At 46.0% G+C, this 24,411-nt stretch overlaps 1 protein-coding gene, 1 long non-coding RNA gene and 1 other non-coding gene across 3 annotated transcripts in view; 2 read left to right on the forward strand and 1 right to left on the reverse strand.

The window, feature by feature from the left end:
- The window catches only part of LOC102929601 (tudor domain-containing protein 7-like), a 36,808-nt gene that overhangs the window by 1,117 nt on the left and 11,280 nt on the right, over positions 1 to 24,411 (forward strand). Inside the window, exons 3-5 of the mRNA XM_037902404.2 lie at positions 12,128 to 12,720; positions 20,326 to 20,512; positions 22,344 to 22,455. Of these exons, the coding sequence (XP_037758332.2) occupies positions 12,128 to 12,720; positions 20,326 to 20,512; positions 22,344 to 22,455 (892 nt within the window). The remainder of the gene's footprint in view (positions 1 to 12,127; positions 12,721 to 20,325; positions 20,513 to 22,343; positions 22,456 to 24,411) is intronic.
- On the forward strand, positions 147 to 3,744 carry LOC122465918. Its single transcript, XR_006291062.1, has 2 exons — positions 147 to 2,003; positions 3,484 to 3,744. It is a non-coding gene; the product is annotated as an uncharacterized LOC122465918 (long non-coding RNA).
- TRNAS-AGA lies at positions 1,466 to 1,547 on the reverse strand. Its single transcript has one exon. It is a non-coding gene; the product is annotated as a tRNA-Ser (tRNA).

Below are 24,411 nucleotides of genomic sequence, written 5' to 3' on the forward strand. Positions count from 1 at the left end.
AAGGGAAAAGGATAAAATTAATTTGTACCTTGAGGAAGTTTTAACCTAAGCTGGTAAAAGTAAGTTTAGGAGGTTTTCATGCACGTCCCCACATCTGTACCCTAGAGTTCAGAGTGGGGAAGGAACCTTCACAGCAGAATTGCTGCTATTAATTGCCAGAACCTGCTAATTCTGAGGAACAAGCAGGGGGAAAGGGGCAGAGATACAGAGTCAGGGAGTGAAATGGAGAAAATACAGGAAGAATTTCTAGCAAGGGCAAAGTGTAATTAACAGAATCCAGAATATTCCCTGCACATTGTATTACTCTGGGCCTGATTCTCTTCCGCACTGACGACCCTTTCCCTGTCTCTGGCCGTGTCTAGAGGGCTTTATGCCACTGTCGAGCCCCTTTACAGTGCCGTGAAGGTAACGGTGTTATGTCGTCTTAGTGCAAACAAGAATCAGACTCATACTGGGTGTCCAATGACCCCTCCGCACACCCAGGGTCTGTTTTTGAAAGGCTCTAAGCACCCACAGCTCTAAGTGAAGTCAGTGGGACCTGCTGGTGTCCAGCACTTCTGACAATCAGGTGCCCAGTGCTTGTTCCATGCAGGGCTCTGGAAGCATTTAATACACTCAGTGGCACGGGGGGCACATGTGGCTCTGTTTGGGGAGGCTCACACACAGGTGCCAGAAGCTCTCTAGAAGTTGGGGGGCCACTGGCGCTTAGATCATGGCCCTGCCACCAAGGCCCCACCCCATGTCATTGTCTTCCCCTGAGGCCCCTCCCTCACGCTGGCACTTACTGCCCAATCCCCCGAGGCCCCCCCACTCTTCACTCCTCTCCGCTCCCTCCCCCGACACCCTCCTACCTGCCCCCTGCTCCTCTCTCTCTCTTCCCCCAAGACTCCACTCAGCCCCTGCTTGCTCCTCTCTGCCCCTTTCCTGTAAGGGGGGGCTACCAGGGGAGCCACGGGGCCAGGCCCCCATCTCTTTTTTCTGCCTTAGGTGAGCAGGGGGCAACAGGTCCTTGGGGAAGGAGACAGGGCCGGAAGAGGTGCAGTGGGGAATGGGAAGAGGCAGAGCATAAGTGGTGCCCCCACTTCGCTGGAGCTTCGCTTCCAGCACTGGAAAGGTGACAATGGGCCCACGTGCCTCCAGAGGGGTGACCCGCCCCGCACCCCCAGCAGCTCAGCCTCCCCTGGCCTCTTAGACGTGCTGCCCTTGCTCAGCTCCTTCCACACTCTAGAGAGGCGCAGCACTCGGGGTAGGACTGAGCCATGGGGCACTAGGTGAGTGGCAGAGGCTCCGGGAGCTGAGAGTTTGCCTCGCACCCCTCAGGGACACAGCGTGAGGCACCATCCCAGGCATCTCTATGCAAGGAGCAGAACAGGGTTTACTTGGGGTGCAGAGCATATTGAGAGCATCTCAGAGGTTTGTAGAGATGTATTGCCCTGGTTAGCAAGTGTGGCTAGAACACAGGCCTCGCTGTGAGCAGGATTTGAACCTGTGTAGGGAAACCCTATTGGATTTCTAGTCCAACACTTTAACCAGTCGGCCATCACAGCTTTGAGCCCAGCAATGCTCCAAGGCCAGAGAAACTGGGAAACAATCACAATGCCCAGGCCTGAAGTCATCTGAAATACAGAATTCAAACAGCAAACCTAGCTCTCAAAGCACAGGGGGAATTTGTGGGTCTCGTTGTTTAGCCATGTGGTTAAGCATCAAACCAACCCCCTTCTGTGAGGTCTGAAATTATTGCTCTCCCCACTGTAAAGATAGGGACATGGAGATAGAATTAAACTGGCCAAGGTCACACAGTAAGTTAGAATCCACCAGCTCCCTGCTCTAGCCACCAATGTTCGCACTTTCTCGCTTTTATTAAACTGTTTTTTATTATTGGACTCTTTTCTCTATTTAGAAACAGGACTAAGCCATGACTGGACTGTCAGACTGGAGAATGGGACACAGTTCCCTTTACCTGGACCCTGGATTTCTCATTGCTTCAGAGAAACTTGTTAGTGGTAAAATGAACCACATTCAAATGACTTCAGATTATGAACCGTTTGTTGTTGTTGCCTTGAATAATCCCACAGCCTTTTCCCCTGAGTCAGGAATGATGATTTCTGGGTTCACTCTCATTTGTTTCAGTTTGATGTTAGCATCTATTGCAACTAATTGGTCAGAACCTGTCACTTCCGAAAGTCCCAGATGCGTGTCTCAGTTTCCCCACCTAGCTCCGTTCTCGGTGCCTTTGATTTTCCTCAGAGTCTCCTTCAGAGCACTGGTTTGTTGGCACCAATAACCAAGTCTGATTTCCAGGTCAGCAGACGTGTCCTCCAGTTGCTAGAACTTCCCTTTTTCACATCTAGAAAGAAACCGTTTTTTCCCATTGATCATTATTTACTTTATTGTTGTATTTTACTCTGAATTTCTTCCCAGTGAGAAACGCTGAATTTAGGGGCCAGGAGAATGAATCTCTGTGTATCCAGCCACAGAATAGCTCCAGCTCCAGCAATGGTTGTGCAAGCTTCCCTGAGGTGTCCCGTCAATGTGCTTCAGCCCTGATTTCCTGAGACCAGCTCTGGGGACCGGATGGGAGTCCAGTCCCTATGCGCAATTCACTCCTCGGCCTCCATGCTTTGACCAATAGATTCCAGTGTTCCTGCTGGTCTTTATTCTGTGGACATCTGCCCATTTGCAACTGGACTGAGATCAACTTCCCTCAAACCAGCTCATTCCTTACCAGTCTCTGAATGGTCATCGCGTCATACAGACTTCTCTTCACTCCTGCCTTGGGCAGAAGAGAACCCCAGTGCCCTGGAGGTGACAGGCCCGGACTGTATCCCCAGAGTCCCGCGGGGGGCATCGTCCCTGCCCTAAGGCTGTGGCTGCACTGGGGAGCTTACAGTGACCTCCCAGCACCCATGCAGCTGCCCCCCTGGAAGCTCTCTAGTGTAGCCGGGAGGGAGCTCTCCACCCCCAGCCAGCAGCCATAGACATGTTAGCAGGAGAAACTCTCCCAGCGACATAGCACTGTCCACACCAGCACTTAGGTCGGTGTAACTTGTCTCACTCTGGGGGTGGCTTCTTCACACCCCTGGGCGACATACGTTCTACCGACACAAGGGGGAGTGTAGATGCAGCCTTAGCAGAGAAGCGATTTAGAAAACAGTTTTCATTTTGTAGGAAATGCAGGAACCCCGGGTTTGTAATAAACCAAAGGAGATTCCGACCCCACGAGTCACCTTCACCACTTTGCAGTTGTGCCCTGGGATAGTTGTTTTCTCTCAGCCTGTGCCCACTATCATGCCATGTGAAGGGGAAGGAGCCATGCACCTGTCTAGGGTGCTTCTGACATCCTAGAGGGGAGAGAGGAAAAAAGACCCTCAGTCCCACATGCTACTCACACAGGGAGTGGGAACTTTTGTGGTCATTTCAATAGACTCAAGGGGCTCCAAAAGAGTCAAAGGTGCTCATGTGTCCCTGTCCAACATTAAACAGGTGAAACAAGGCTGGCAGTCTGGGCTACTGGACAGAACAAGCGTTCAGGCTGAAAAGCGAACATCATTTCTCTCAATTTCAGCAAAAAACAAAATTAAACAAACCCCCACAAAAACAGGCACCTGAAAAAGTACTGCCCCTGACTTCACCTTTCCAAGGTCTTCTCCACACGCTCTCCCGCCCCGAGTGAGAATCCTACACCTTGACCAACACACCACAGTCAGACCCGAATGCAGCTCTCCCTCTGCAGGCAGGATGGAGGAGAAAAACACAGGTGAAAAAAACCTCCAAGGTCAGCTGCAAACGGAGACTTGGCAAGGACCTGGTCGAAATTTGAAGCCGGGATCTCTTGCATCCTAAAGGAGACTCACGCCCAAGTCCAACAAATCCTTTGGGAACTCGAAGGAAACCTGCATTCCACAGGAGTTTCCAAAGACAAACGACCAGCCACACACCCAGGCAGAAGGAGCCTGGAAATGGGAAGGTACAGTAGCAAACACACCCTGGGTGATGGCTTGTCTGGGAGCTGCAGCCAGGCCGTCTGGCACCTGAAGTGAGACTCGGACCCTTACAGCAACAAGCCACATTTGGCCATTGCTGAAATTGTCAGGCCTCAGAATTTTGGGCCAGAAACCAACAGCCAAATCGAGCTGTAAAACTGAACCACTTGGAAATGGCACTTCTAGCGTGCCACAATACCGTAGGCAACAGTCTGGGTGCGAGCTGTGGGCTCCCGAGAGATAGAATCCAGTGCCTGCGTCTTCACTTCCCACGGCGAGATATTTTGAGCCCCCAACAATTAGGTAGAAGAGCAGGTAGATGAAAACCCAAAGAAAGTTTCAAGAGTTCTCCTTCCTGGCTGAGCTGGGTGCGCTGTCCAGGTCACGGATGGTCATTCTGGGGAGGGATGTGGGTCTGGTCCAGTTTAGGCGGGTTGTTCTGGGGAAGGATGTGGGTCTCATATATTTGGAGGTTTGGCCCAGAGCCCAGTCTTTTGGGGGCACAGCTGGTGGTCCTGATCCTAGTCTGTCTGCCTCTCTTCTGGCAGAGAAGGTCAAGCAGGTGAGTATGAATAATGATGCTGTACATAAAATGTAATAAAGTTGTGGATGTTTTTCTTTTAAAAATGTTTTAACAGTTTTCAATCTGCCCCAATTTCATCAGGGCCCGGTAATTCCTATGAGAAATGTGAAGGATGAGCTATTGTAACTGTTCCCTCTTCGTGGGAGCAACAGCTGGCTGGTGTTTTGGCTGCTCAGGCTTTTGTTAGCTGGTTTTCCCCTCTGTGTTTTCTTTTGCATGTTTTCTTTCATAATGTATTTGATGTTCCTGTGTGTAACTTTTTGCGCTAAGGCACACAGCTGTACAGGTTTTATTTACAATCGTTACAAGTTGAAGTTGCAGATGGAGGGGGCTCCCAGCAATGGCAGCCTTAAGGGGGTGGGCGGCTAGAAGTTGGGGGACTGGATCAGGACCCCCTACCACTTACTGGTCTCTCTGCCCTGCAGTTTTAGTCCCCCCAGATTAGCCTGATTATCACAACAAAAGTTTTTTTTTCTGCTGCTGCTAACAGCCCACCTTCATCGATTGGTCTCGCTAAGAGTTGGTATGGCAACCCCCGTTTTCTTGTGTTCTCTGTGTATATATATATAGATATCTATATCTATATATCTTCCTACTGTATTTTCCACTGCATGCATCTGATGAAGTGGGCTTTAGCCCATGAAAGCTTATGCTCAAATAAATTGGTTCGTCTCTAAGGTGCCACAAGTCCTCCTCATTATCTTTTCCTGACTGATTGTGCTGGGGGCTCTGCCTGGCTCCAGCGCTCCGGTCCCTCAGCTACCAAGGCCACCTGGGAACCCTGATCGATTCCAGCTTTAAGGAGTGCTGAGATCCATCTGTCTCTCTCTCTCTCTCTCTCTCTCTCTCTCTCTCTCTCTAGGTATAGCCTCCTGACCCTGCCTTATGGGATCAGTTATAGTTTGCTAGCCCTAACTTTTGTAGTCAAATTTAAGTTAGATTTAATCTTGGAACGGTTTTGTTTGTTTGGCTCCCCTCGTAGGGTTACTACCTGGGAATAAATAACTTTCATGGTCAAACTGATTGCTTTCCCCCCCACCCCTCCTCCATGGGTGTTTTGGCTTCTCCATTCACTCTGCAGCAACGCTCCTTGTCCCGAAGCGAAAGATCCCTGCAGCCCCAAAAATCCTGTGGGCTTTGCTCATCAAGTGGGTTACGAGCAGACTGGTTGTGGGGTGAAGGTGGGGACAGGGATGTTCTGAACCTGGGGGCAGAGGAGGGTGGCAGATTAAGGTGTTGCTCAGCCCAGCCCGCTGAGGCCAAGGATATATGAGAGGACCAGCTTTAAATTGCTGTTCAATCCAGCCGACCGAGTCCCGGGACACATAAGGGGTCAGCTTGCGAGTGCTGATTCCCCAGTCCTCTCAGACATGCTACGTTAATGTGTGTGTGTGTGTGTGTCTGTTCATGTTCATCAGATTTGGGGGCTGGAAGACCCCAGCCCTGGGGAACCGAGGTCTTGCAGGATAGCTCCATTGGGAGGGAACTTGCAGAAGGAAGGAGTAGCGCTCCATAGGAAAACACAAGTGACAAAAGCAGTAAATTGACAGAATTGCAGAATCTCCCCCCCCACCCAGAAGAGTAACCCTAATAAATGGGCGTACCCCAAAGTAACGGGCAATTCTGGTAACAGCTCATTTTGGGCTTGTTTGGAAGGGGGATGGACGTCATTCTTGGGACAAGTAATCTGCTATGGCCAAAAATACTTTAGCCCTGTGCGCCCTTCCAGACAAGTCTTATGGACAAATACTTTCGGTCTTCCTGGATAAGTCCCTGAATAATCAAGGATCTTGACCAAAAATGTCGTCACGCCTTAAAAGGAAGAAAGATTGTCGTTGTGGAGACCATGAAACAAGCCCTGCAACTTTTGGACACGTATCCCGACAGTCCACAGGGTGCACGTCAAGGAACGTTCAAAGCGAGACGGGCGTTCTTTTTGGGGAGACTAACCCCCATTGCGCTGACCAAAGAAGGGGGAAGTGGGAGCCTGCAGAGCCATCTAGCGGCCAAAGGAGAAATCGCCGGCTTCTGGACCTGTGTGCGCCCTTGGTTCGGTTCACATGGAAAGCTGCGTAATGCCAGGTTGGGAAAACGGGGTTCTGCTGCACGACATCATCCTCTGGAATGACTCAACCCGACAGGACACCACCTACGATACACTGCGATGAGTGACGCTCTCAAACAGGTCCCCACAGCTCCCCAGCCTCCCCCCACCGGGAGGCAGGTGTGAGAGGATTGTTCTCCCCAACTGACAGAGGGAGAAACGAAGACTGAGAAAGGCAAAGGGCCTTGTCTTACATCACACAACCTGTCGGGATAGAGTTGGGAACAGGACCCGGGTGTCCTGACTTTCAAACCAACCATCAGTCTGGAGTTTCACACACTGAATGATCAGAATAAAGTGACCTGGAATGAGCTACAGACCAACAACCATTCACAGTGATTCTTCAGCAAGTGTTTTAGAAGCACGAGAACACCAGCGAGAACCAGGAACGGCTCAGAGACAATCAGTAGCGAGAAGAAGAACAATTCACCAAGCAGATGATTGGTTCTGGCTTATTTGCTGGGCCTTAAAGAGAACAACAAAGTCCTGAATCTCCTCCCTGCCACGAGACCCCCTGCTCAGCCAATCAGCGTGGAGACTCTGGCGGTGGGCTGAGGGTTCCCCAGATGGCCCAGGGATGGCTCAGGTCACCGGTGAGGATCACTCTCAGAGCACGCTTCCTGTCCCATCTCTTTGGGAGGCCTCCCACCATGAGGGCTACAGAGCAGCCCCCTCCTCACCAGAGGAGGGAGGGAAGCAGGAAAAGGGAAACCAAAAAAGACAAACCCCAAAGACTCGAAGGGACAAAGGCCTAGCTGGAGGAAAACTGTCCCACCTTAACCTCGTGTTTTCCGTGCCTAGAATTTGGCCAGCACCGGGCGGATCAGACTGCCGTGGTACCAAACCTCTCTGGGGCTCTTACCTTCTCCACAGGGACGTCTGTCTTCTCGCTCAATGAGCAGTGGGAAAGGAGAAAACTCCAGAGAGGCTCCACCTCGCGCTCACATACGAGACCCTGAATTCTCTCTCAGTCCTCAAGGAGACACCTCAAGAAGGAGACTCCCTGCAGCAAAGCCCCGGGGGTCTCTGAGATCCCCCTGCCCTGCAGCCTGTCCTCCCTGGCCGTTGTCGTGGCCTCTCTGTGAGGTCACCGCCTCCCAACCTCCTTTCACCAATCAGCTGAGTGCTGCAAAAGGCCCTTGTGATGTCACTGCCAGCCCCACCCCTGCCCTGCAGGGCTCATGTCCTGCCCCGAGCCGGCTCCTCTGCGTGTTTGAGCTGCTCCCCCTGGGTCACCCCCACACACTCAGTAGTCGTGCAAGGGTTCACACAGGCCACACGTGGAACCATCAGAGGATGCTCAATGTGCCGCACTCGGTTTTGCAGAGATTTGGAGACTTGAAGGCCAGAAGAGACTGTTAGATCATCTCATCTGGCCCCCCTACACATCACAGGCCTCCTGTATGGCGCAGTTGCGAGTTTTGGACCAAAGCAGACTCGAGAAAGGCATCTCATCAAGGGATGGAGAAAGCACCACTTCCCTTGGCAGTCTGGAGGAAATTGATGCTATGGGGGGCAGGGAATTGACCCCAAGGCCACACTTGTGAGTCTGTATCATAACACACATGCACAACAGCACTGCGCGAAGTATGTACACGTCACCTTAACTCTGATGTTTCCTAATGTTTAAAGGCCTGGTCTCCAGGGCGTTCTTTGTGCTTCTAGATCTATTTTGGGGAGAGATGCACTAATTTATTTCAGAGTGGTAGCCGTGTTAGTCTGTATCAGCAAAAAGAAACGAGAAGTACTCGTGGCACCTTAGAGACTAAGAAATGTATTTGAGCATAAACTTTCGTGGGCTAAAACCCACTTCATCGGATGCATCCACTGGAAAATACAGCAGGAAGATAATATATACAGAGAGAACATGGAAAAATGGGTGTTGCCATACCAATTCGAACAGACTAATCAATTAAGGTGGGCTATTATCAACAGGAGGAAAAAAACCTTTTGTAGTGATAATCAGGATGGCCTATTTCAAACAGTTGACAGGAAGGTGTGAGTAACAGTAGGGGGGAAATTAGCACAAGGAAATAGCTTTTACTTTGTGTACTAACCCGTCCACTCCCAGTCTTTATTCAAGCCTAAGTTAATTGTATCCAGTTTGCAAATTAGTTCCAATTCAGCAGTCTCTCGTTGGAGTCTGTTTTTGAAGTTTTTTTGTTGAAGAATTGCCACTTTTAGGTCTGTAATCAAGTGACCAAAGAGATTGAAGTGTTCTCCAACTGGTTTTTGAATGTTATAATTCTTGACATCTGATTTGTGTCCATTTATTCTTTTACATAAGTAGTAGTTTTGGGTATGATTATAGTTCAAAAAAATGTTTCTGCCAATGTTCAGGGTTGGACATGCAGGGAGGGGGAGGGGAGTCATAAAACACTTTGTTTGGAAAAGTCACCATCTTGACTTGGGAAACTATTTATTCCATTTATGCACCAAGTTTCATTCCTAAATCTAAGACTTCCTGAAGAAGTTAGAGACTTGTGTAAACTTGTTGAACACAGAGCTTTTATTTCCATTTAGGAAAGGTGTCCTGTAAAGCTGCCTAGGCCCTCTCTAGTTTTTGGAGATAATGTTTTTTTGGATGAAGATTAACTCTGGTTCAAGTGGATTGGACCTTGTGTTCAGACTTGTTACACTAGAGCTGGGGTTCCTCTTTGAGAGGCCCTAAGGCTTCCATTCCAAGGCATGCTTAATGGAGTGTTGCCCTTTGTGTGATGTACAATGGAATTTGGAGTTCCATTCATGCAAAGTTATTCTTAATTCAGCATCTCATTTGGGAGAGAAGTTCTTGAACACTTCGATTAGTGCTTCTCTGTCCTCCTTTTCTTGTATTGTACTGTTAAATTGAATGTGGATCTGCAGAAGTCATTCTCGAATGAGGAAGATTAATTAAATACATGCTTGTGCGAATCCCCATGCCTTCTTTCCCAGCTGGGACTTTGTAATAGATATTTCAATGCGTTGCAGAAACCAGTGACAGCTTAGAGTGTGCTCAGTCTTATACCTGCAGGCCTGAAACCACTGTTCTGCAAAGGGGTGCTCAAGCAACTCCAATTGCCATTGCTTTTATGGATTCTGAGGCCCAAAGGGACTGTTACGGTCCTCTAGTCTGACCTCCTGTATAGCCCAGGCCAGAGAGCGTCCCTACAATAATTCCTAGAGTAGATCTTTTTTTAGAAAGACTTCCTATCTTGATTTACAAATTTATCAGTGATAGAAGATACACCGTTGGTAAACTGTTCCATTGGTTAAAAATTTACACCTTTAGTTCCCTTCTGGATTTGTCTAGCTTCCAACTTCCAGCCACTGGATTGCGTTGTACCTTTCTTTGCTAAAATGAAGAGCCCATTATTAAATAGGGTCTTTTTAGAAGGCTGGCAAAGCCTTCCACTACAGGATGGATCTACAGAGGCAAGGTATTCAAAGAGCCACAGTTACACAGCTGCACACAGTCTCAATTATAGTTGTATAATCAGACTCTTGAATGCTAGAGAGAAGCTATTTACTAGTAACTGTGGAGGGTTTTTTAGTATGTTGCCTCGGCACATCCACACTAAGGGTTCTGCCCTACCTGTAGCACTGCAAGGTAAGCACCTTTGGAGAAGCATTGATGGGCGTATGTGTCTGTATCTGTCTCTCATTCCCAGGCTTCACAGCCCAAAAATGCAGTCCATGAGGTCAGAGTGCCATACTAACGAATCTGGGAGCTTTTGTTGCCCATAGTCAGCAAGTTTCTTGGGCTCTGTCATTCAAACAAAGCCAAATAAAGAAATTTAGATGACTCTACATGAAAAATTCAGCATTCTTGATGGAAGTTTGTTGTTGCATCCACACCACCTTATTCAGATTACAGATGGCCCCTCAAATTTTCTCCAGTTCCTGGTAGTTAAAGATGCCACCATAGCCACTGCCTCAGAAAAGCATGTATAAGGTCCCAAAGCTCTGCACCGCATTCATTTTGAAAGATAGCACCTAATTTTGTTGTGATTTACTCCATCCACCTTCCCTTCCTTCCGGAATCCAGAATGTGAGAAGAGCTCCAAAAAGTGTGAATTCTCCTCATTCTTCCAATAGAAATACAAATCTCCCTGGCACTTCAAGTGTAAAGGAAACAGCCTCTAAGACCACTACCCTTAAAAAGGTGTTCACAGAAATGGGCAAGCCACTTCCGGAGACTTAGCATGCTCCACGAGGGGATCGCTGCTAGAGCCTCTGCATTCGATGGAGGAAGCCTGCAGAGTAACAACACGGTCGCTCAGCCATTATGAATTGAGACTGACTTTCACTGGTGTGTTTTTGTTTTGTTTTGTTAATGGTGGGTTCTTCAAGTGGGAGTCTGTACAAAGTCGCATGTATAGCAGTGGTTACCAGTTCTGTTTTAATCTTTGTTTTAATTTAGTTCTGCTTCAGTCAAATGGGAGTTTTAACAGCTCCTTAAATCCCTCGAGTTAATCTATCCGCATGTGATCTTAGTCTGTTTTCTTTCTCTACAATTCTATCTCATCTCTGCTTCTTCTGAATCTCTTTGTTCACATTTCTATCTCTTCTCTGGCTCTTCTCCCTACATTCCTGGTTTTCCTTGCCCTAAATGCCAGTGTGCTTATTAATAGGATGGCTCTCTGGGCTAGACAGTCCCCTTCCTGCATAGGGCATCTCTGGGCTTCTGAAAATGAGTTCTTCAACAGTCCCACAGGTAGGGCCTCCCCTCTGTGGCAGCAGTCAGTCTCCAGAGAGGAGCCTCACCAGAGGGCTCCAATCTCTCTAAAAATGCACTGCCAGATCCCTCATCAATGGGGACTTGGCACATTTTAATATTCTTCCCCTGTGGAGGGGCTTGGGGCCTCATACAAAGTGGAGTCCATTCTTCATTAATGGACAAATTTCAGAGACCCTGGAGCTGCCTGGGAATGCTTTGAGGAGGTTTTGAGGCTCCTACTCTAGATTTGGTACGCCTCCAAAGTGCACTTGTTGATTTAGTTAAAGTCAGTCCAAGAACCGAGCTAATCTTGAGCAGAGGAGCATATCTCATGCTTGAGTTGGTCCTCTGCCAAAACTGCCAACGAGGAGGTCAGATCAGTGCTGATTTCACTGTCATGCAAAATAATGGGCTCTCGGGTCCAAGGCTGGGAAAATCAGTTTTGGAGTAGATTGGATTATGTTCTGCCCATCAAAGGGGTAGAAGAGGAAACTTGCCTTTAAGCACCTCCTAATGTAGTAAGTAGATCCAGTGTCCACTTGGGGAAGGCTGTGTGTCCCGCTTTCCTGCTCAATGCCCCCTGTAAAGGGAAAAGGAGATGTTAAGGGAAATCATTGCAGAATATAGCTCATGCTTAAATCCCTGTAGATGTCTTCCTAAGATTGTCTGTCTAAAATGCATAGTTGTTCATTCTTAAAATATTTTGGTTCGATTACTTACAAATGGTCAATGTCTCACTGTGCTTTCCTTTTTTCAAGGTGGAAAAAGTGTGCACTGGTGGGTATACAGATGTACTCCTTTATCCTGCTAAGAAAATGCAACACTTAGTGACGAGTGGCATAGACCATGAAGGAACATCTCAGAACCTTACTTCTTCAAAAGCAGATCCTTTCTTAAAGCCAGTTATGGAGACCAGATCAGCTTCTCTGAATAGTGACTTCAAACAGAAAGTTGCAGAAATTTTGTTTAAGTATTCCAATGGTCTTTGGGCTAACGCACTTCCCAAGGTGTATGAAGACACATACAAAGTAAAATTTCCTGAGGATGCTCTGAATAATCTTGACTTATTATCTGATATATGCACTGTCAACCAGATAAGTGACAGCCCTAAAAAGGCAATCCTCTATGCTAAACCACCAAAATACATTGATGAGAATCTGAATGCCACTGATCGTGTCCATATCCCTGAAGATCTGAAGATAACGGTTGAGCAAGAGTGCTCTCAGTTAATGGAAAAGACCAAAGAGCAGGGTCCAGAAAATATAATGGTCCCTCCTTTAATCATTCCGGCGGAAGCATCTCCATCTGTATTGGTGGTAGAACTGAACAACACGAATGAAGTTGTTATTAGGCAAGTCTTTATTTCACACTTTCTTCACTTTTTCTAAAATCCAGGGATCATTCTGCACAATCAACTTTCTCACTACTTTGCTCACAAAAAGCTATTTTACAAAAGAAAACAGACCAATAGAAAACTCCACTAACAGACTGTAATAGTTACTAAAAATACTAACACATTTAAAATACTATAAAAATATTTAGTTTGCGATTGCAAAATTGAACAGAAATGAGCTCAGTGAAGATTCATTGAACGAATCCCAGCGTAAGCTTTAGAGCGAGAAGCAGAGAAGGGCTGAGACTATTCAGCTGTCATTGGAAAGTAGGGTTTTTAAATTGTCCTCTTCTTCACCATACTGTTCAGATGTCACCTTCCTATTATAGCTGACTCTTAAAACTATGACTCTTTATCCTTTAGTCGAGGTGTATTTCTTCCAATATAAAGGAAAACTGCAGTGTAATGGAAACGTGAGAACAATGACTGTGCACTAAAATGTGCACTGTAATATCGCAGTGATCGACTAGTGCTTTGAACTGTTTGCATGTTCGTTTGTGGGTTAGTCCACCAAGGACCAACTTTAAAATAGCTCCGCTGCTTTAGAAAGGGCGGCTGCTGCTGCTATGCTCCCCTATCTAAAGTGGCTGCTTTGTGTCGGGGAATCCCACGGCAGGTTTTCTAGTCGTCTTCACGCTGTGATAGAATGTAGAAAACGTAATCTCTGTGAAATACAGATACAGCCGCCACTCGGCCAACTTTTCATCCAAAAAAGCTGAGTTACAAACCCTTGAAAATTACTTTACATAGCACCTCAGAATGAACTGAGCAGATACTCGCTAGAGTGGTGTATCAACACTCCTCTCATGGCTAAGTCCGTTTCTGCGGAGTTTAAGCTTACATTTCATAATTTTTTTTCCTAGTAATCATCAAAAGCCCCAATCAGGATCTGGGCCCTATTGTGCTAAGCACTCTACAAATACTTTGGGGGGAAGGACTGTTTCTCAAGAGCTTACTAATTATGCAAGGTATGATGAGCAATAGGAGGAAAGATGGGTGTGGGAGACATTTAAATAGACTACCTTTATGCATGATTTGGTTCCAAATCCCTTTATACATTTTTAGTATTTAGCAGAAATTGGTATAATTGATCGTGTGTGTGTATATTATATGATCAATTATACCAATTTCTGCTAAATTTCAAAAGTAAATTTCCAATCCTTTTAGTTAAAGAGAAAATTAAGTGCCTCAAAACAGTGGTGTTGGTCTGTAGAAAGATGGATACTGTTCTAAATGAGTGTTGACTCTAAAGCCTAATGATGATTAACCCATTATGCTGCTAATTCTATCAGAAACAGCCATCTATTTTGGGTTTATGGGCAAAATGTGACTAGAGGACCAACACTTTCCTTTCTCAGTCTGAGCCTTAACACCATTCACATTGTCCTTTACCTCAAGCAAGTTCTTACTCTGTTGTATTTAAGTGCTACAATTGCCGGGGGTGGTTGTAATTTTATCTTGAACTCGGCTCTAAACCCAGTAAACTAGTCTGTGCCAAAACTTTTAACCAAGATGGTATACCAGACTTTCTCTGAATGGAAAAAATCACCGATCAACATAAAGAAAAGGCCACTTGAGTTTGTGACTGAGCCTAGGTTATTAAAAAATGGCAATACACTTCTTACACGGGGGAATTGAAAATACACGGAGCCCTGGAAGAGTTCAGTTATTCAGATAAATTAATTTAAAAAACGAAGGTACTGGTAAATCTGAACTGGTGGCCGCACCTGTGGGATGATTTTTTGCGGGGGAAATGGCCAGTGGAAGCAAGGACTTGTTATTGTACGCTAGAACGTTAATCGACCCATGCAGATTGCATGCTTCGCATCAGTAAGGGGCGGTGCACAGTCTCTTTCTCCCCACCGCTTTGTGTTCTGTCAGATCTGGAACCATGCTGAACACTTTTTATTTTTCATTTTGACAACATTAATAATTGATTGTACACTTAGCGTGTCGCTTACGCTTTTACCTGTTGGAGATTAACTCTTCAAAGTGGATGGATTCCGACATGAAGAATTACATTTTGGGAGCTGCTTACGTTTAAAAAGTCTACACTGTATGGACTGGGTCTAGCGTGGGGTTTTTCCTCCAGAGACAGAGTTGTGCCATTTTTGTCACTTTGCCAATGCCAGTTTCAGCAGGCATTTCATACTTAGCACCATGCACTTTGGCTCCGTGCGTTTCACACTTCCACATGGGTGTCCGATTTGCTGCATCAGCTCAGATCAATGATCCCTTTTCTTAGGTTCCTTCTATGGAGTCCACATGGGAAGAGCAAGGAAAAATTCCTGCTCAACAAGGAGCAGGACAGAACACTTCGGTGTTTGAGAGCATTAGGGAGGCTTCAACACTGCTTAATCGCTGCTTCTGTGAACACAGGCTTTCCAAGAGCATCAGAATAATGCATTCTGAGATTAACACAATTTCTGCTTGTCACACACGCTGACATCCACACCACCCACTTACTCCTCTTCTCGATAAGGACTGCTTGATGACCCTGATTATCAATGTAGTTTTCTGCACTCAAAATTTGAAAGCATTGTCTTGGATTATATGCCCTGTATCCTCTGCCAAGTTGTTCTGGGGTGTAGGCTCATCCATCACATATCTGTTCCAGTTCTTAAAAGTTACATTTCTAGTACAGCTTATGTAGCCCTGCATATTCCCAACCTGAAACAGAAATATCTATAGCTAATCTTATTCCATTGCCTGTACATACTACAGAACCTCCCCTGAAGGCTCAGGTTGTGAATGAGCAGCTCAGTCTCCTGTCAGTTGAACTTGCCTATGGTTTGTCAGAGGAACATTCCCTATGTCTGACACAGAGAAGGTGAAGGAGAATGTTATATAATCTACTTGAGTGATGACCGTTTTGCTTCTGATCTCAGATGTGAGTGACCTCCATTCCAAAATTGGCTTCATTGGAGTATGTAATGTGGATTAAACTTAAGGTATTGTTGAAGTGGGATGCTCTCAATACATTTCAGATCCTATCTGAGCTGACCAAAGTTCTGTCCCAGTTGCTGTTAGATGTTGCTAAGGCTGCTTGTTCTGAATTCAATATCTATTTGAGTAGCTCTTCTAGATTTAAGATTTCATAGCCATTGTGACAATCATGAGATTCAGTAAAAACAACGAGGAGTCCTTGTGGCACCTTAGAGACTAAGAAATGTATTTGGGCATAAGCTTTTGTGGGCTAAAACCCACTTCTTCAGATGCATGGAGTGGAAAACACAGTAGGAAGATATACATACACAGTACATGAAAAGATGGGAGTTGCCTTACCAAACAGGGGTCAGGTCTAACAAGACAATTCAATTAAAGTGGGCTATTATCAACAGGAGGAAAAATCCCTTTTGTGTAGTGGTAATCAGGGTGGCCCATTTCAAACAGTTGACAAGAATGTGTGAGTAACAGTAGGGAGAAAGTAGCATGGGGAAATTAGTTTTTAGTTTTTGTAGTGACTCATCCACTCCCAGCCTTTATTCAAGCCTAATTTGATGGTGTCCAGTTTGCAAATTAATTCCAGTTCTGCAATTTCTCATTGGAGTCTGTTTTTGAAGTTTTTTTGTTGAAGAATTGCCACCTTTAAGTCTGTTGTTGAGTGTCCAGGGAGGTTGAAGTGTTCTCCGACTGGTTTTTGAATGTTATAATTCTTGACGTCTGATTTGTGTCCATTTGTTCTTTTGCGTAGAGACTGTCCAGTTTGGCCAGTGTACATGGCAGAGGGGCATTGCTGGCACATGATGGCATAGATCACATTGGTAGATGTGCAGGAGAACGAACCCATGATGGTGTGGCTGATGCGGTTAGGTCCTATGATGGTGTCAGAGTCCTATGATATGTGGACAGAGTTGGCAACAGGGTTTGTTGCGGGGATAGGTTCCTGGTTTCATGTTTTTATTGTGTGGTGTGTAGTTGCTGGTGAGTATTTGCTACAGGTTGGGGGGCTGTCTGTAAGCGAGGACTGGCCTGTCTCCCAGGGTCTGTGAGACTGAAGGATCATCCTTCAGGATAGGTTGTAGATCCTTGATGATGCGCTGGAGAGGTTTTAGTTGAGGAATGAAGGCGACAGCTAGTGGCATTCTGTTGTTGGGCCTGTCCTGTAGTAGGTGACTTCTGGGTACTCTTCTGGCTCTGTCAATCTGTTTCTTCCCTTCAGCAGGTGGGTACTGTAGTTTTAAGAATGCTTGATAGAGATCCGGTAGGTGTTTGTCTCTGTCTGAGGGATTGGAGCAAATGCGGTTGTATCTTAGAGCTTGGCTGTAGACAATGGATCATGTGGTGTGGTCTGGATGAAAGCTGGAGGCATGTAGATAAGTGTAGTGGTCAGTAGGTTTCCAGTATAGGGTGGTGTTTATGTGACAGTCGCTTATTTGCACTGTAGTGTCCAGGAAGTGGATCTCTTGTGTGGACTGGTCCAGGCTGAGGTTGATGGTGGAATGGAAATTGTTGAAATCCCGGTGGAATTCCTCAATGGCCTCCTTCCCATGGGTCCAGATGATGAAGATGTCATCAACGTAGCCCAAATAGAGTAGGGGTGTTAAAGGACGAGAGCTGAGGAAGCGTTGTTCTAAGTCAACCATAAACATTTTGGCATGCTGTGGGGCCATGTGAGTACCATAGCGGTGTCGCTGACTTGAAGATATACATTGTCCCCAAATGCGAAATAGTTGTGGGTGAGGACAAAGTCACAAAGTTCAGCCACCAGGTTTGCCGTGACATTATCGGGGATACTGTTCCTGACGGCTTGTCCATCTTTGTGTGCAATGTTGGTGTAGAGGGCTTCTACATCGGAGAGATCTCTTCTGTCTGCTTAGAGCGTCTTCATCAGAAGCATTACAGTAGCACACCTGCATTGGTGCAGTTGCGCCGCCGTAAATGATGTAGTGTAGGCTGTAAATGATGTGTGCGTAGGGAGAGATTATACCCTTGTCCTGGTATGACTGTTGTTTAGGACAAGCAGAGCTCATCTTGCTCCTGGTGATGCATGAGATCCGTTTTACGGGTATGAAGTAAGGTGAAAAAGCCCAGCTGGGTTTGAATTCTGAGGGAGAACACCACGTCTCTTGCTAGATATTGCAACAGTCTTGACCTAGACTATTGATCTCCTCCATTTCTATCCCCTTCAAAAGATGAAGCATAGAAGCTCGAATGCAGTGGTGGAAGTTGCCCTCTGAATTTAATCCATCTTGTCATGAAGGATTAATGGAATCTCACATTGGTGATCATGGGAGATAGAGGTTTCATTCTACTCCCCAGTGATATCTGGGAGGTAAATGAATGAAGTGGTTTCATGAGGTAGACATCCCGCTGAGTCCAAGCTGCCTGACCTTGGAAATGGTGTGAAATATTTCTCTTTGTGGGCAAGATAATTCACTTTTCAGAGCTAGATAGACTTGCTCCTTGATTTCAGGTCTTTGCCATGGGAAGAAGAAAGTGCTTTGGATAGTTTGCTCTCTAAGAGGGAGAAATTATGCAATTCTGCATCTGCCCCAATGGGATATTCACCATTCCATGATGTCGTCTGTCCTGCTGGAGGAGTATGAAGTCACTAGGGAAGCTACAATGCTGTCATTGGCTGCAATGCTATCAATGTGATCAGATTCCTCTTCTATTTGCTTGGACCATGACTGTTTCTCTGCTGTTCCTTTGTTTAGCGTAGATTGGTGCTTGGATGATACCCTGCTGTCTGAGATTTAACCAGGGTAGAATAGAAGTTGAAGCAGTTGGATGGGGATTTTAAGATATTCAGCTTTGCACTGTTAGAAACAGTCCTAGTGAGCATGATTTTGTAGGTAGAATGCAAGTGAAGTGGTTAAAGTGCTTGATAAACTTCATCATGGGGCTCTTGCCACCAGAGGCAGGTTGGTATGCGCATATATTTACAGGTATAGAGCCTACAATGTAGGTACGTGTTTGTGATTTAACTCTTTCCAGCAGGATAGCTAGTTAGTAACTTCTGTTGTTTTCCCTTAGGAAAAAACTCACTCATTGAAGCTAAAGCTTCCTGATTACTCGAGTTGATTCTCTTTATATGTAGACAGATGTGTTTAAATTCTATTAGTTTACTATTTTGGAAGGAACACAGCAGGGGCACACTGCTATCGTGAATGTTTAAAAAATTGAGCTGCATTTTCAGTTTTCAAATGAAGCGAATTTCATGTTTGAAATGAACTCGAGCTAAAAATGCAATAATTCCTGTTTTCATGGCTTGATATGTAATGGGCTCTCTTTACAAAGGTGAATTACATGGAATACAAAGCAAATACTTTGTAATATATAACATGTAGATGGACACCCTGGCATACAGTGGAGGGTTGTGATTCTGCCATCTAAGTAAATGTCATGTAAAGATCTCTTTGAAAGAATCAGGAAAAGGAAATGTCTCTCCTGGGTATAAACTTAATTTGATACTTCACCAGCTTTGAGAGAAGAAAATCATTTAATGCCCTGTTAATAGGATGTTTGACTATTGCCAGAAACTAGTTAAGCAAGGATGTCCTGCGTGATCATATGGCATAATTTTTAATAGTTATTTAAATGAAATTGGCACTCTTCCACCCTTGGTTTGGGTTTATAGAAAACTTTGTCTTTAGAGCTGGGCTGCTGTAGCAGTCTGTCTACTAGACTGCAGCACTGCATTTTGCCACTGACAAGTGAAAGGAAGCAGTGTGACAGCTGATGGCACAGGAACAGCTGGACTAGCACGTGAATAGTAATGAGTAAAGGATTAGAGTTAAACACAGTTAAAGAAAATAACTTCACTTTTTCCACAAGTCACAGCCAAGGGAAATGGATGGAGCGGGAATCAGGGAGATCAGAATCTGAGACGGTTGAAGAATGGATTGTTCTGGGAAAGAAATTGTCTAGGGATGCAGGAGGACAGCAGCCTAGTATCAGGGATCAAGTCTGGAGATCCAGGAGAGAGACTGCAGCAGATGATCTGCTGCCTAAAGCTTTAGGTTGATGTCGAAAGCGGCTCTAGTTTCCCTAAGCTTCAGGTGGGGAAACTTCCTTTGCACAAAGTTTAACTCTAGTTATATCAGTGTGATTTCACCAATGTTTCCATGAATGTGGAGGGTCACAATCCCTTAAAGTTTCAAATATAACAAGTTCCAATTTCCTGGTTGCATCATATCTGACTTCAGACACCACTCGGCTTATAAAAGCAAACATGTCTTCACTACCAGAAGTGCTAGGGACTTTCACTGTAGAAGTTCAGGTTCTAAAGAGTACAGTAAGGTCCCTTATGGTATTGGACTGAGCCACGAGAAATTTTCTTTTTGGACACTTACAATCGAGTCCAATTTGTGTCACAAACAGTTATATTGCGTCTCTCATTAGATCCTTACCTAGCTTCAGACAGTACTCCTAATGCTTCGCTTCTCTAAGAACTATAACTCTGTTTCTGTAGCCTCATTTTTTGAGAAGGAAAGTTCAGATGCTGATGTGACTAAATACCTACAGGTATGCTTTTCTGTTTCAGTTTTTGCATCTGCTCAAATTTTCTGTTGCTGTACTTACCCCTTTGGTGGATTTGTTTCCCGTGACATACTCTAGGTACGTGGGCAAAGACTATTCTGCTGCTCAAGAACTAATGGAAGATGAGATGAAAGAATATTATAGTCAGAATCCGACAGTATTGCTGATGCAGTCTGTAAGCATTGGACAACTTGTCGCTGTACATGCCGAGGAAGATGCCTGGTTGCGTGCTCAGATCATTTCAGTGGAAGACAATCGAATAAAGGCAAGCAACTCTTTCTTTTTGACACTTTTTGTGAAAAAGAATTAGTGTAAATAATAATAATACAGGTAATAGCTGTGCCTTTATCACAGAAGAATCACTCTGCAGTACTCAGCAACAAATTGCTTTTGCTCTTCATTACATGAAAAACAAAGTGTGGTTTTTAAAATAATTACAGCATTGCTGCTAAAGTAAATGGTCTGTTGCCTTTTTCCTTATTTTTATTTCAGGCTTTTCTGTGTTCATTGGTATCTCTAATATACTAATGTATCCTGTGCATCAGTATGAAACGTGGAAGTAGTATCTCCATCTTCCAGATATAGACTGTAAATGCCAGTAGAGAACTAGAATGCTGATCTCCTGAGTCAAGTCCTAGTGCAGTTACCACAAGTCCATCCTTACTGTGTCTTTGCAGCTTGTTAACACGAGTGCTTAGGCTCACTTACGCTGAGTGGGTATTCCTGTTGTTGTACTCAGCATGCTGGTTACTAAAATACCTTGAACAAAATGATTAAACTTTTCACACTGCTGCAGTTTCTCTTCTTGTTCTGTGTTCTCTAGAGTCAGAGTTGTATTTTGGGGGGCTTTACTTTTAGAGCATTAGAACATGACTGAAGTGGAAGAGTTTTTAAGAAAAATTTCAAGTCCTTCGTGTCTAGTGTCACTATGTAGTTATACTAAGTAACCTTAAATTGTAGGTTTTTATTTTTTGCAGTCTCTGCTTCCCTAGTGAGCATGACAAACTTCCACTAAGATCTGCTAAACACACTTCTAATACAACTCCCTTTCACAAATTAGTCAAGTGGACACATGCAGTTTTAAGTATCTGTTCCAAAACTGTGAGTTCTCATTCAGCTGGGAAGTCATGAGGTGGGGGAATCTGTCCAGTATTCGAAGGCTCTAGCGTTAGCTGCAGAAAAACTGCCAGGACAATAGCAGCTAACGTCCCGCTGATTTCTCTCCAGATTTCAGCTAACTGCACTTGGTTGCACAGTAGGGGGGCCAGTGGTGCATGGCAAGAAGAGCCTGCTTTCTGAAGTATCTCTTCAACAAGAAATCTGGAAGTCTGGCTTTCTGGAGTGTCTGGCTTGCACATCAGATTTTCAGAAAGGCTTCTAAATCGCTCTCCCTGAGCCTGGTGATCTTCAAGACGTTAGCATGGTGCAGTGCATAGTTCAGAAAAACAAGAGACCATCTGTGTAAGCTGATACAAAGCAGCACTGTAGCTTCTTCTGTTCCAACCACCATCAGCCATTTGCTCCCACTGACTAAACAATTTACTTATCGAGATGGTATGAAGTCTGCAGTTTTCTGAAACCATGTAATCATCAGAACTGAGAATCAAAAAGGTTCCGTTCTCATTATAAAAACAAAAAGGAAATACCTAGAACTGCACTGAAATACTATTAAAGGGTCTGGCTTAAACCCACAAAAGCCAAAAAATTCAGAATTACCACTTTACTGCCATCTTCTGTACCATTCTGAGGCAATAGGTACTCGGAAGCACTGTCATTTTGTACCCTTTGAAGTGTTGGTGTTCCAAGGAACAGCTAACGCTGAGCTTGCAGTGATTTCAGGAAAGAGAAGAAGGGTGTGGAGCACTTTCTAAACTTTTTTTTTATTGACATTAAATTAGTTTGAAGAATTTTCATATAATGGTATTGCAAAGTATATACCGTGTTAATGAGAAACAGATTTGTATTAACAGCTGGCTGTATAAAAATGTGATCACTAAATAATAAGTCCACCAAGTGTGTGTATTCTGGATAAATCATTCAAATAGTACTAACATACTTGTAATATGAAAAATAAATGTTTCTCTTTCAATTATTAGGTGTGCTATGTTGATTATGGCTTCAGTGAGATTATTGAAAACAACAAAGTGTACAAACTAGGTAGATGCTTCTATTCGCTTCCATTCCAAGCTGCGAAATGTAGACTAGCAGGTAAGAGGAACTTTTTTGAGAGAATTATTAAATATCTAGTACCATAATTTTGCATGTAACTTACCAGAGGTTGGGGCAGGAAAAGAGCCCTTACCCCCCAAACCTTACTGCCTACTTCAGAGAAACCTGGGAAATGAAGGTAAGAAATAGGGAGGAATGGAGTTAAAATAAAAACATTAATTTGATCTGTTATTTTGGTTAGATTATTAAAGCTGGGTCTGTTTTCAAAAGGCTTTTGTTTTACCAGAAGAAAATAATGTATTTTCTTGATTCTCGAGGGATCTTGAATGTATATTTCATGGTAGAATCTTGATTTAAGACTAGGAAGAGATCAGCTGAAGTTTCTCTGGTTTTCTTAGTATTTATTTTATCTTTTAATGGAGAAAGCTAGTTACTCTCATCCTCCCTCCCTCTTTCCGTCATTCCTTTTATTACACTTGCTTGTTGCATCTTATTTATGTTGCTGGGCAGGTCTTCCAGACCCTCCAAGTTTGGAGCCCCATTATACAAGGCACTGTATGGACCAGAGGTGGGCCACGTCCCCTCTCCTGCTGTTCCCCCTCACCCGCGGCCATGCCGCCGGCGCAATGCTCTGGGCTGCCGGGCAGCACAGCTGCAGAGCCGCAGCCTGACCCGGTGCTCTGGGCGGCATGGCTGTCCCGGCACCAGTGCTCCAGGCAGCTCGGTAAGGGGGCAGGGAGCAGGGGGTTTGGATAAAGGGCAGGGGAGTTCGAGGTGGTGGTCAGGGGGCGGGGGAAGGGGTGATTGGATGGGGCAGGGGTTCCGGGGGGCAGTCAGGAAGGAGATGGAGAGGGGGGGTTGGATGGAACAGGGGTCCTGGGGGAGGCAGTCAGGAATGAGAGGAGGGGTTGGTTGGGGCGGCAGCCAGTCTGGGGGTGGTCAGGGGACAGGGAGCAGGGGGTAGTGGATGGGGCAGGAGTCCTGGGCATAGGGACCGTCAGGGAACAGGGAGGGTGGGTCGGAGGGTTGGTCCTGCTTCGCTGTTCTCCGCTCTCCCTAGCGTCTACCTAATAGTTGATAGTTCTAGGTGTTTGAGTTATAGTGGGGTTGAGGGGGGGTCTTTCTTCTCCTTCCCGATTCTTCTCTTGAGTTCATGCCCGAGGCTCCGGGATTCAAGCCCTGCGGTTCCTGCTCTAAGCCCAGGCCAACGGGCGACCCCCATGACTCTTGCCCGAAGTGTCTGAGGGAGTCTCGAGCAGAGAAGTGCAGGATCTGCAAAGGGTTTTGTCCACGGACTGAGGAGGAGTGGAACTTCCGTTCAAAGCAGCTCCTCAGGGAGGCAGCTCGTAGCCCTCAGCCTCCTGGGGCGCGCCAGGATCCAGCGCCGAGCGCCTCGGTGCACAACGCCCCAGCGGCAGCAGCTGGAGCAGCACCGCGGTTGGACTCTGGTTGAGACCCGCGGCACCGGTGCTCCTTGGTACCGCAACCGACATTATCGGCCCGGCCCCGCTCCCATTCTCCTGGCCAGAAGCGGCACCGGAAAAGGGTGGCCCACCTCCACAGAGAGCAGCCTCCCTGGAACCACCCGGGGAGACGCATCCCGCAGGGGAGCCTCTAGGGGCACAGCCTACGGCTTCGGCACCGTTGACTCCGGCCCTGAGGGGAGAGTCTGGTGCCCCTGGACTCCCCGACTTGCAGCGCGGTTGAGATCCAGTTTCCATTTCCCCTGGATACTTTTGCGGCTGCAAGGGATCTTATTGCCATGACGGCATCGGCATCCCCTCAGCCACATGCCAAGGCACCAGGGCCTGTACGAACAGCACCGTTCCGGGGCAAGCCAGCCCTTCTCCACCCTTGGGTTGAGCTGCAGCACCGTTCCTGTTCTCGGCACGGTTCCCGCTCCTGCCGCCACTCACAGTCCCGGCGCCAGGCATACTTGCAGCACCGCTTGGACTCCCATCGCCAGTCCCGATTGCGGCACCGCTCTATCTGCCA

Source organism: Chelonia mydas, chromosome 5 (assembly GCF_015237465.2).
Source record: "Chelonia mydas isolate rCheMyd1 chromosome 5, rCheMyd1.pri.v2, whole genome shotgun sequence".
Classification (NCBI taxonomy): Eukaryota; Metazoa; Chordata; order Testudines; family Cheloniidae; genus Chelonia; species Chelonia mydas.